The sequence below is a fragment of the Aspergillus mulundensis genome (genome assembly GCF_003369625.1).
Source record: "Aspergillus mulundensis strain DSM 5745 chromosome Unknown scaffold_6, whole genome shotgun sequence".
In the NCBI taxonomy this organism is placed as follows: Eukaryota; Fungi; Ascomycota; class Eurotiomycetes; order Eurotiales; family Aspergillaceae; genus Aspergillus; species Aspergillus mulundensis.
The window spans coordinates 2,208,603-2,221,673 of record NW_020797894.1 but is presented as its reverse complement, the minus strand read 5'-3'; the positions used below and the strand labels follow the sequence as shown (position 1 = coordinate 2,221,673).

General features: G+C 39.8%; 4 protein-coding genes across 4 annotated transcripts; 3 read left to right on the top strand and 1 right to left on the bottom strand.

The window, feature by feature from the left end:
• Positions 1-925: 925 nt before the first annotated feature.
• On the top strand, positions 926-1,525 carry DSM5745_06836 (uncharacterized protein; the record flags this gene model as incomplete). Its single annotated transcript, XM_026748852.1, has 4 exons — positions 926-980; positions 1,032-1,099; positions 1,162-1,476; positions 1,523-1,525. The coding sequence occupies 4 exons, from the start codon at positions 926-928 to the stop codon at positions 1,523-1,525; spliced, it is 441 nt and encodes a 146-aa protein (XP_026603156.1).
• A 6,262-nt stretch (positions 1,526-7,787) lies between these two features.
• On the top strand, positions 7,788-8,904 carry DSM5745_06835 (uncharacterized protein; the record flags this gene model as incomplete). The annotated part of the gene is made up of 3 exons (XM_026748851.1): positions 7,788-8,435; positions 8,496-8,600; positions 8,656-8,904. The coding sequence occupies 3 exons, from the start codon at positions 7,788-7,790 to the stop codon at positions 8,902-8,904; spliced, it is 1,002 nt and encodes a 333-aa protein (XP_026603155.1).
• A 1,457-nt stretch (positions 8,905-10,361) lies between these two features.
• DSM5745_06834 (uncharacterized protein) lies at positions 10,362-11,690 on the top strand (the record flags this gene model as incomplete). Its single annotated transcript, XM_026748850.1, has 1 exon — positions 10,362-11,690. One exon carries the CDS (start codon positions 10,362-10,364, stop codon positions 11,688-11,690), a length of 1,329 nt encoding a protein of 442 aa, XP_026603154.1.
• Positions 11,691-12,504: 814 nt separating this feature from the next.
• DSM5745_06833 (uncharacterized protein) lies at positions 12,505-12,978 on the bottom strand (the record flags this gene model as incomplete). Its single annotated transcript, XM_026748849.1, has 2 exons — positions 12,505-12,787; positions 12,860-12,978. The coding sequence occupies 2 exons, from the start codon at positions 12,976-12,978 to the stop codon at positions 12,505-12,507; spliced, it is 402 nt and encodes a 133-aa protein (XP_026603153.1).
• Positions 12,979-13,071: the final 93 nt, after the last annotated feature.

Below are 13,071 nucleotides of genomic sequence, written 5' to 3'. Positions count from 1 at the left end.
AAAATAGGTTTCTATAACCCTTTATAACTAAAACCTTAAATATATAATAAATAATACTTATTAATAATTATATATAAAAATAATATATAAAAAATAGGCGCCTAGCCTATAAGCTTTAATAAAAGTTACTTTTTAAAATAAAAAGCCTTTTTATATATAAATTATTTAAATAAATTACTTACCTAGTAGCAGCACGCCCTTATACCCTAAAAAAGGTTTAAAATAATAAGCGTACGCCTAGCAATCCCCGGGGCGTTAAATATTACTACTACTACTACTACCACAGCGCCAAGGGTCAAGCTATCCCACGAAGCTTATACACTTATTTGCACGCGGCCTTTAAACATTAAGCTAGCGGCAGCTAAAGCAATGATTGATAAAGAGCATGGAGAACCCCAGATCATCGTGATGCTAATCATCGCTCCCGCAGACGCTATTGTTGGGACAATCATAACTGCCCAAGATACAGAGCTCTAACAAATCACCCTTCTCCGACTCAGATACGGACAATGAGTGGCGGGCTTATGTTGTCACCATTGCCTGATTGGCACAACCTGGCCCGTGAATGTTGACATCGCTGGAGGCGTTGGACAGCTATGGCTCGCATATCTCCTCCCGTATTAGGACGATGGTTTACCAGCACGTGGTTCTGGCGAGTTGGAAGTGTCGATGGGATGCGGGGAATTGACATTTGCTATCAACCCTCCGGCTCTCAATGGCGCTTGATTGGACAGCAGAGCCGTCTCCAGTTGAGATGGTCGTTGGAGTACCCTAGCCCTGATAGCCCGCTGCGATAAGAACAAGCCGGGGATTGGAGAAGATAACCTTAGTACGATATCCCTTGCATCAGCTGTGATGGGCTTATATATCCCTTGTCCAGTCCCTAACAGCGAAAGGTTTCAAGGGTTGTTTGTTGCAAGTTAAAATGGAGGATCAGGCTCTCTATATTGAGCCTCCAGGAACTGTGACAATTGAAGACTGTGAGTATCAGTGGCAGTCGAATGTTCCAGTGCAAAGAACTGATGGAGCAGTACACCAAGGCCAGGAAGCAGTTGTCGTGCTCAAGCCCACCCCAACGGAGGACCCAAATGATCCGTTGGTACGCAGAACTTGCTCAATCAATGCTCCCGAGGCCCTAGACACTAATGTCATAATCCCCAGAACTGGCCTCAATGGCGAAAAGCCCTCAACTTCGCCCTCGCCAGCTTCTACACCCTGGCGACATTCGTCCTCCTCGACATCGGGACCGTAATCTGGGTGGACCTAAACGCCGAGCTCGGAATCAGCTGGTCCAATCTAAACAACTCCTTCGCCGCAAACCTAGCGGGTCTCGCAGTCGGATGCATCCTAATCATCCCCTTCGCAATCAAATACGGTCGCCGCAGCATCTACATCCTCAGCTCAGCCATCCAACTCGCGACGGCAATATGGCAGGCGAAGATGAACACGACCGCTGAGCTGCTGGCTATCAATGCGGTAAATGGCTTAGCTGGAGCCGTGAGCGAGGCACTTGTAGTAGTAGTAGTGATATTTAACGCCCTGGGGATTACTAGGCGTACGCCTATTGTTCTAGACCTCCCTTGGGGTATGGGGGCGTGCCGCCACTAGGTAAGTAATTTATTTAAATAGTTTATGTATAGGAGGCTTTTTATTTTAAAGGGTAACTTTTATTAAAGCTTATAGGCTAGGCGCCTGTTTTTTACTTATTATTTTAACATGTGGCCACTGGCAGGTGTTATTTATTACACGCTTGGTAATTTAAACGCTATAAGATGCAGGAGCTAGCCTTATTTATAAAAAAAACGCGTGGGCTAAAGCTAGTTACGCTAAAAAAAGATATTTAAAACAAGAAAAAAAAGAAACATAGTAAAATAGGAAAGGATAGTGTGGAGGGGCAGTACTAGAGCATGGGAGCTGAAGGAGCCAAACGGTGGCGGAAACCTAGGACTGGACGGTACGTAGGACAGGTGGGAACAACAGTAGGAAAGAGAACGTATATATTGGGGTGAATGATGGACTAGGTACAGGAGGCCGGTAGCAAGGCTATAAGTACTACAGGAATTGATGTTGGGGTGCAACCCCACTACAATAGGAATATTTAGTACTAAGTTAAATAGTTTTTATAATGCTAGGGCGCGGGAAGCCCTAGCAGGGGTAAATAAACTTGTAAAAGTTTATAATTTTTAATAAAAACATAAAGTTCTTAGGCTTTAGTCCGCGGAGGTATTTTATAGCCTTAGCCTTAATTATTAATGGTGCTATAGGGCGCTAGGATTATTATTAAAAGTATTATTAAAAGTAATAATAAAAAACTAGGTATTTAGGGCTCTTGCTTCTCCTATAAAAGCAAGTAACCTTTATATTTTTATGCTAAAAATATTTATAGTACTATTTAAAGTTATTATATAATAATTTTAGTACTAGCTAATAATATAAAATTAGGTACTTTAGCGCAAGCTTAGGCCGCGGTTTAACCTAGTATAGCTTTAACTTTATAATAAGTTATTACTTATACTAGGTAAATAGTTTTATAAAGGCACTTTTTTATTATTTAGCTTGGGTGGCGTGGTATATTTACTTATATAGGCTATGTACTTTACTTGCTATAGGTTATGCCTTTAGGAAATTAATATTTAAGGGTTATGCTTTTATAAAGGCTGCTTTATTAGCTAGCTTGTTAGCTAGCTTATTTTTTTTAATATTTATATAACTAGGGGATTATTATAGGCAGATTATATACTAGTTTATAAGCTAGTATAATATTTAAAAAACCTAGTTTAAAAATAGTAAGGGCTGTTCGCGCGTGCATTAAATTATTAAAATATTATTAATATAAAGCTAGTAATAAGGTACTCCCGGGAGCTTTTTAATTATAGCTTTTAGTTTTTAAAGTATATTAATAGCTTTAGTATTATAAATATAAAATTAAGTATTAATTATTAATAGTCCCTGTGCCTAAAGGCGCTATTTATAATAAATTATATAGCTATAGCCTACGCGGTGTACTTTTTAATATATTTATTTTAAGCTATTATTAAAAATTATTATTTTTGCCAAGGGTAGCACTTGGTATTACTACCTAAACTTTTTTATAGCCTGTTTCTTAGCCTTGCCCCCGGTGGGATTTTTTAAATATTTTTAGGAGTAGTAAGGGTGCGCTAAAACTAGCTTAGGTATTTTTAAAAAAAAAGCCCTTATTATTTATATTTTTATTTTAGGTTTTTACTATAAGCTAGCGCCCTGGCCTTACAAGATTTTTAGTAATATTATATATTTTACTAATAGGTTTTAGCTATTAACTAGCCTTAGCCTTAGGGTAAAATATAATTATACTTTTTTTAGTATTACTATTATAAAAAAAAGCCTAGCATTTTTAAAAAAAGTTATTATAAGTATTATTTAAAAAACTAAAAGTATACCGCGAGTAGCTAATACTAGGATTTTTTTAATTACTTTAATATACTAGCCTAGTTAGGTACTAACTTTTAAATTTTATGCATGCTTTTTAAGCTTAGTTTTACCTTTATACCACGCCTTTATGCTATAAAAAAATTAAAAATAATATAAATAATAATTACCTTATAAAAAAAGTTTGCAGGCAGGCTATATATTATATATATTAAATTATAAATATATTAAGCTACTACGCGGGCTTTAGCTACCTACTTAATAATATATTAATATTAAAAAAGCTACTTATTAAAAAAAATACCTAGCTAATATAATACAGGCTATTTCTAGCCTAGCGCCGTGGTAACTAAAGTAATTATTAGCTAGTTATTAACTATTAACAAGGGAGATTTACCGTGCCTTTTTTAAGTAATATATAGTATTTTTAGCTTTTTAAGTATAAAGGCCACCTTATTTTACTTTCCCTAAGCTAGCATGCTATAAATATTTTTTATTAAGTATTTATAATTAGTATAAAGGAAGTTACTTACATAACTAAAGTAAAAATTATTTATATAATTAAAGCGTAAAATTAGGTTTACTAGTAGTAATTTAATAATATATAATAAAAATAGCACTAAGGATAGGGGTAAGCCCTGCAGCGTGTTATAATATACTAAATATATTATTATTATAGCAGATTTTAAGCATACTTTTATATTTTATTTATTAAAAAAGCTTATAATTAAGGCTAGAAGCGCGCGGGGCTAGCCTTATTTTATTATTTATTAAAATAAGTATTATAATAAAACAGTATTAAAAGCGCCCAGGATATTTATAATAATTATAATAACCTTTTAATTTTATAAAAATGCTATTTTAATATTATAAGTAAAAAAGGCCACTAAATTTATAATTAAGTATTTAGGTAAAGTACTATATTATTATAGGCTTAGTATACCTTATACTAGTATAGTAAAGGTAACATAATAAGCTATAATTTATTTAAATCCCTTTTTTAATACTAAAAGTAGCACTATAGGGCGCCAGGATTAAAATAAAAATTTATTTTTTTTATTACCTTTTAAAAGTATTATTACCTCCGCGAGCTTTTATAATAAGGGAAAGTATTTTAGTTATAAGTATTAGTTATATAACCTATAAATAGCTTGCTTAATATACTTTTAGCAAGCCTTTAAAATATAAATAATTACCTAGTTTGCTTTAAAAAAGGTACTACTTATGCTAATAATATTTTTTTTAACTTTTTTTAATAAAATTTTTTTTAGCTAGTATAGGTGCTTATTCCCTTGCTAGTATTTTAATACTAAGAAATTAAAATTTAAGTTATTATTTACGCTAAATTACTCTAGCACTACCTTTTATAAAATATTAGCCTTTTCCCGCGTGTTTTTAATTATCTTATTATTAGCTAGTAGCGGGGGAGCTTTAAGCCTAGGCTTTAATTTATATTAGGCTATTATTTAATATAGCTTTTAGTTATTTTTAATATTATTAATTATTTTAATTTAGTACGCATGCTTGGTCTTGCGGACTATAGCTAAAAATTATTTTTTTTACTTTAAGGTAAGATTTACCACCCAGGCGCGGTGGTTTTTCACGTACTTATTTAATTACTAGGAAGTACTATAGCTTCCTGGGTTAGGGTGTCTACCTATAGCCTATATAATTTTTATAATAATATTATTAAAAAACTTAGTATATTAATCTAGTATTTTTATATTTTTAAGCTTTTTAAGTTAGGGCAGGAATATTATTTTATTTTTAATAAATTTAATAAGGTATTTTAACTTATGGTTTAGTATACTATAATAATATTATTTTAGTATTTTTTTTTCACGCCCTGGTACTATAATAACTAAAATTTAGTAATTAAAGTTATTATATAGCTTGGGCATTACTAGCATGTAAGTAAAAAAAATATTTAAAAAAATTAAGTTAAAAATATAGCTGGTTTTATATATAGCTATACCTAGTTTATTAATATAATTAATATTATTTTTATTAACTTACTTAATAATCTTGCTACCGTGGTGTAGGTTATTTACTTCAGGCTTAAAGATATTATAGGTAGTATTAAAATCCCCGCTAATTACATAGTTTAGGATAGGGATTAAGGTAACCAGGTAGTTAATTATTTTATAAGTAGTTAATTTTTAATATATATTTAAAACCTTAATATTATTTATTATAAGCTATAGTATATCCTAGCTTTATACTAGGTAGTATTATTTAGTATATAATACTCCCCTTTTATAAATATAGGTAAGTACTTTAGGGCGCTTTTTTAGCTAGTTCTTATAATTATTTTAGGTATTTACTAGCGTGTAATACTTATATATTAAATAGTTTTAGGTTTTTATATTTATAGTAATTTAGGGCTTTTAAATATAAGTAATATTATAGCCTTACTTATAAGCTAGTTATAAGATTATAATATAACTAAGTATAAATTTATTTATATTTACCTAGTAAATAGTAAGATCCTATTATTATTAGGTGTTATTATAGTAATAGTTGCCGTGGTACCTTTTTTAGTGCTTTAATATTAAAGCTTAAAAAGGGTTTTAATATTAACCTTTATTACCTAGGGCAAGGAAGGTGTGCCTGTATTAGCTAAAATAAGTTAAATTAATTTAATAAAAAGCTACTTAAGGTTTTAATTATTAATAAAAATGTTAAACCGCGGGGTGTAATAATTAATAATTATTATAAAGCCTTATTTATTTACCTTTAGCTTCTTCGCGGCGTGCTTTTAAGGGTTTTTTTAAAATAAAAATTTTTTAGTTTTTACTTAAAGCTAGGCGTTAGTATTAACCTAGGTATATATATTTTAGTACTAGCAGGCGCTATAATAGCATATATTATTAAGTTTTTTTTTAAATAAGCAAACTAAGGTTTTATTCTTACGCCTGGAGGCTACTAAATAATTATTATAACTAGCTAGCTAGGGGCCTAGGTAGTTTATATAATATATAGGGTTTTTATAATTTAGGTTAATAAAACCTAGGTAGTTTATAACTATTATACTATATTATATATAATATATTATATAATTATAGCACGCCAGGTGGTAGTATTTTTAGTAGCTAGGGTTATATTAAAAAACTAGTTAATATTTTTTAATAAGCTAGCAGCGCTTATTTTAATTAAATAGTATAAAAGTTTTAGGCTATTTTAAAAAAAATACTACCTAGGTAGTACGCCTGGTATTAAAATTAGGCCTGTATTTTAAAAAAGTAAGCCTAACTAGCTTTAATTTTATTTAGGCCATAACTTTATCCTAGATTAGCTTGGTAGTATTTATTTTACTATTATTATATACTAAAATAATACTAGGCACTTCCTGCACCGCGTAGTTATATTACTTTTAAAAAATATATATATTAATAGTGTTTAGGGTATAATAAATTATACTAACTATTTTTTTAGCCACTAAAAAATCTTTAATAAAAAGGTTATTAAAAATAATAACCTAGCCCGTGTAGGTAGTATTAATTTTAAAAATAACCATGGTTATAATTAGTCCTAGTATATATTTAATAAGGGCTTGCTAAATAGCATACACCTTAAAATATATTATTAGCTTATTATTAAAAAAAGTAATTAGCACTTTATAATTATCTTACATAGTTAAGGCTATAATAAAGCTATTACATGCTAATTAAGTTATTAAGGTACTTAATAAGGGCACCTTGCCTAAAATAATATTAATTAGGGCGGAAAAACTTACTCCAGGAGGGGTAGGTTAAGCCCTTAAGTTTTTAAGGGTTAAATTTATTTTCCTCTAGGTAATAATCTTACTAAAAATTATTATAATAATAGGCTAACTATATACTTATAAAAAAATATAATTAATATTATTAGTATTAGCGTAGCCCTTTAAAAAAATAAAGTATATAAACTTATTATAAATATTATAAGTAAAGGCTTTTTAATTTTAAGTTTTTTACCTAGTTATAAAGCTATTAATAATAGTTATAAAACCTATAAAAACTTTATATTTAATACATGCTTAATATTCCTGCTTATTAAGTTAATTATAAAGGGCCTTTATAACCAGGCTAGGTTAAAAAGTTAACACGTTATTATTTTTAATAATAAAAGGGGGAAAATAAGCTTATTAAGGCCCTTTTTTCTTTTATTTTTTTATAATATAAAAGTTAAAAAGGGATAAAAAATCTTATAACTAGGTAAAGTTAGTTAAATTAAGGCCTGTAAGCTAGTTAAGGGTACACACTTTAGTTTTAGTTATTATACTACGGGGAGTAGTAAAAGGGGAAAAAAAAGGTTAAAAATAAAATTAAAATAGTAAAAATATATATTTATAATAGTTTTAAAGCGCCTGGAGCCCTTATTTAAAGGTACCCCTAGAAATGGGCGCGTATCTTGCCCCCGTTGCGGCGGGGTACTGTGCTACTACGCAGGGCTGGAGATGGATCTGGTGGTGGACGTCTATTCTGCTTGCCGTCAATACGCTGCTGTTTGTCTTCGCGTTCGAGGAGACCAAGTACATTCCTACATTCGTCGGCGAGCCTCATGAGCATGCTGTGGCCAAGCCAGACACCAATATACAGACCAACGTCGAGGAGAGCGCGGTCCCGTACAGGCGCAAGTCATATAGGGAACGCCTGGCGCTGATAACGAAGACAGACAACTCGATCTTCGAAAACATCAAGCGCCCGCTGGTGGTCCTTGTCTCCTTTCCCGCCGTTACCTTCACGGCGTTCGTCTGGGGCTGCTTCCTCTCCTGGTTTTCGATCATTGCAACCACCCAGTCGTCTTACCTCGCGCTTCCACCCTACATCTACAATTCTTCTCAGATCGGACTGTTCAACTTACCCCCGTTCATCGGTGGTGTGATAGGCGGTGTTCTCAGCGGCCCAGTGAACGACTGGTATGTTCTATGGCGGGCCAAACGAAACAATGGGCTGTTCGAGCCCGAGACAAGATTGCATGTGGGCCTACCTGCTATTCTCGCAACGCCGGTAGGCCTGCTTGTGTTCGGTATTGGGCTGGCTAGAGTGAGATTACGCCTTGAAGATGCAGGATGGCCATGGATCGCTAACTGCTACTGTCTATAGGGCTGGCCGTGGTGGTCCCTCGCCCTTGGCAGCGGCATATTCGGCTTCGCCATGTTCTGCATCGGCGCCTGTGCCCTTACGTACCTCGCTGACTGCTACCAAGAGGTACGCCAGCCCGTATTGTAAAGCCACTGTCGTGTACACGCTGATCAAGTCCTAGATAATCGGCGATGCGCTGGTCGGCGTCGCGTTCGTCCGCAACGGCCTTGCGACGGTTTTCGTCTTCGCCCTGACGCCGTGGATCGAGGCGTCGGGCCTGATCAACATGTTCATTGCGGTGGCTTGCATTGCAACAGCGATGACGCTGACTATCGTCCCGATGATTGTGTATGGGAAGAGGATGCGGGCTTGGACGGCGGAGAGGTATGGACGGATGGCTGTGCTGCAGCCGGGGGCTAGGAGGCTTTGATGGATGTTGCTTGAGGTAGATTGCTATGGTTAAAGAGTAACTGCATATGGTTTGCGTCCTGCGTGCGCTTGTGCGATTGCGTTTCGGTCACCAAGCCAGCACAGCAGGGTTGGTTTTGTTTCTAGTCCCCGCCGTGCATGCGGCCACCCAAAGCCGAAGAATGTTATGTAGTCCATCGTATCCCTAACGACAGATGGTACATGTGGGTCGTCGGTATACAAGTTGTTGGCTTCAGACAACCGAAAGCAGCAGTCTCAGACTGCAAAGTCTGCTATTAATACTGGAAAGGTGTTAAGCTCTTCAAGATCATGTTGACTCATCCTGGGCTTTTATACCATGAATTGACAGATACTAGGTCTATATATTCTGCGTAGACTACTGTCCCCGGGTACGGGTCTGGCTTCTCCTGCTTTCCTTCGGGAGAGTTAGACATTGTTCCTAGCCTGTCTGGGGATTTTTGATTACCTAGTATGTAAAGCTTCTATTAAGTGATTGTCGTTTAGCCAACCTTGCGTCCTTTACTGGCCCGAACTAGATTACGTAGGTGGCCCCAAGTTTGCCTGCTTTTCCTACTTGCCCAGGCCTTTCAGCATCAGAGGATGCGCAGATAGACCCCGATCTTGTCTTGTTTCGAGAGTTGATCATGCAGCAGCTGGGGTGGTTTGATGCCAGATAGAATGCAGATTAGTGCTAGAGGCTCATTTCTCTCCAACCGGAAGCTAGCAATACAACTTCGTTTGTTGAAACATTAGCACAAGGTTATACAGTGTAGCAGTTTACTAGGTAACGATAGGCAACCCTACCCTGGTCATCGCGGTCCTTTGCACTGCGCGAGCTTGCTGTATGTAAAGTATATGTAAATTGAACCACGAGCTAGAAAGGCACCTAATCAGATCCAATTCAACTTATTAACAGCCTCGGGATTCCGCGACTAAACAGCAAGGACCTGAAATGTTTAATTTGGACATGTCGCCCAAACACATACTCGTTAGAGGCATGCATGGGCGTGCGCTTATGGGTACCACCGGACTCGAAGATTTGAGGAGGACGAGTTAGAGCATGGGAGCTTACTGATCGGAGCGTGTCTGAAGTTCGGGAGTTTGGTCTCAGGCACGGATTCAGGCACAGATGGTTCCAAGTGAATGGACCAGTGACCAGAGCTCCCAGGCTCCTGACAGGAGAGCGCAGTGAATGATCGATGGACCAGGTCCTCCAGCACTCCTTGCCCTAAATCATTAAAAACTGCAAATGCCCGTCGGCCTCGAAATGGCAACACCTACCATCCAATCTCCTTTCTTCTCCAGCTCAGCTTCCTTTACTCCCACAACCTTTCCTCAGCACCTCAATCATAGAATCCCCATTTCCAGGTAGGAGTCCTCGTCCTAAACCCTTTCCCCAACGCGTTATCCGGCCCCTTCAACGTATTAACAGATCGTCCGCTACGGAACCCAGTCCTCATGGCTTCAAACAATCCTCTAAACACAGCGTCTTTGGGCCGCTCCACCAGGGCTACCACGGCACGCCGGCGCCTTGAACGTGCAGAACAGGAGGCTCAGCGCCCGGCGACCTTATCCAACAACGAGCCTGATTTCGTCCCCAGCCAGCGCGAGAACATCATTACCCACGAAAGCCAGGTGCCACGCCGCTGGCGCAGGCTCGCGCCGGCGCCAGGACCACAGGTGACAACTGCACCCGAGCACAGCAATGGCAACATGGTCACCGAGATTCAGGACCCAAGCGCGCGCGAAACATCGGGAGAGATGTCACGGCGCTTTCGGACACTCTTGCCAATGCCGGACACATCAGTCTTGCCTGCACCCGAGCGTAGCAATGACAGCATAATTCCCGAGCCTCAGAATACCGGCGGAATCCAGGTGCCACGTCGCTGGCGTACCCTCGCACCGATGCCAGAAACACAAGTGACAACTGCACCCGAGCCTAACAATGGCAACACGGCTACCGAATCTCACAACCGCAGCCTTCGCGAACCACCAGTTGAGATGCCGATGCCCCTGCGCTTGGGGACACCCACGCCTGCACCAGAGGACCGCACAAGGCGCTCAACATCAGTCGGGATGCCGACGCGCCTGCGGACGCTTTCGCCCGTGCCGGAAGACCCAGCCCCGCCTGCACCCGAGCCCAACAACGCCAACATGGTGCCCGTGGCCGGCTTCCACATCCCTCATCTTACAGAGTACCTGGTAAACGGCGGCCGAGCTTCAGCTCACCAGGGCGTTGGAGGAACAATGGACACCGAGCTGCGTGATCCCACCGCAACTCTCCAGGCCGAGATCGAGTCGACTGCAGCAGAACTAGGCTTGGACATCAATGCCCCGAACGCGTTCAACGAACGTGCACTTGGCGCGCAGAGCTTGAATGCCTGGGACGACGGGGTGGTTGGTCCAGCCCAACTGAACTCCTACGACAACCACCTGGACAGTGGCAACTACCAGCCGCAGCCGTATTCCCCCATGCAAACCGGGAATCATCATGCCGCCGCCTACAACCTCGCAAACGACCCGAACTCCTTCGGACGTGATGGAGGTACATGGACCACGAATGCCCCAGGCGTCGGCGTAGCAGAATGCGGCATTGACGACGCACTCGAGGTTTTCAATGCTGGTGTTGCGGAGGAGATGCAGTTTGGCGGCGCGACTGAGATGATGCCCGGTGACCCTTCGTTGGATGGACAGCATTGGCCTGGTATCTATGCGGGGGGTGAGGGGGGGAATGGTACGCTTTTGGATTTCGATGGGGTTCTGCGTGAGGAGGATTTGAGGTTCTAAGCCCGAGTTTGGATCCTGGTCTTGCGGTGCTATTGCCGGGCGTTTTTCTTTCTTTCCTATGTGAGCACTCGTGTCTTTCTTTCCTTTCTTACTTGTTGTTCATGGTCGTGGTGAGGTTCCTGGCTGCGCAGTGGCTGGAACATACCGCACCATATCCAAATCCAGAAAATACCCATAGGGCTGTCTGTTAACTGAACTCTTCCTGGTTGGGATACAGTTGACGCAATCTAATGTGATGTACATCTATGGTAGAAAGAAAATTCTCATCTTTTACTTAACAAGCCCGTAAAAGCACAATCCTCCTTGATACCTTTCCTGTAAACTTACCACCAAAGCGCATGACGACTACGAATACGTCGAGTCTCGGTCCCTTAACCACGTAAAATGGGCCGGTCTTCTTCAGAACGAACAAGTGATGCGCGTAGGGACCCCTCATTGCCGGCAACAGGGGCGATGGCTTGGAGCTGTAGGCGAACTCAGGCGGGGTTTGTAGCTTACGGCCTTGACCCCCAGCCTGCGCTTGACCCGGTAGAGCAGTGGTTGTTGTGTGGAAGCAAAGCTTGCCGCAGAAACGGAGTTTGTTTGCGGCACGGTTACTGCAGGGAACTCACTCAGTGGCCATAGGTGGTTCTCAGAGCATGTATCTCCATCTGCATCTCCGTCTGTACTCTCAACTTCCTGCAGGCGAATGAACTGGCCACCGCTGCGTGAAACTGAGTCCGATGTGTTTGATTTCGCACAATACTGCGCTCGATGCCCGGAACTGGAGGCCGAACCACCGCTTCCTGGTTTATTGTGTCTGGGCCTTAAGCTGCTACTGGATGCCGCGGATAATTGGTGATTGCGTACAACCGTGTACAGACGCTTGCACAGTGCGCGAATACCGGGCATACAGGAGCACATAATTCCTACGTCGATTTAGAGAACCTTGCTCCAGACGCCGACGGGGACGAAGTCCTCTATACCGGGCAGCCACTGCGTCGGCATAAACTTTGCGGTAGAAAGCTGTGGACCGGGGACAGAACATACTGGTTGGGTTTGTCGTGTCGTTAAACCCCATTGTCTCGACGAGGCGGAGGACACTGATGACTGTAACTCTGGACCGGCCTTCGTCAGCTCTAATATCACTACGGTGAACGTTTATTTGTATAGGGATGGAATGGACGTACACAAGTCCCACCGCGGACATAAGAGACATGCCGACTCTCTTCTCGATACTCATCTGCAGTCTGACCAGCACCGGCATGGGGAGGACGATCACGAGAACATCAAGAAGAAGGTTAATCATTGAATGCGCAAGAATCAGCGTATTATGACTGCTGCATCGTCCCTCATGTTCACCATCTCACTGATTCCAGTAGAAGCTTATCGGCTTGCATGG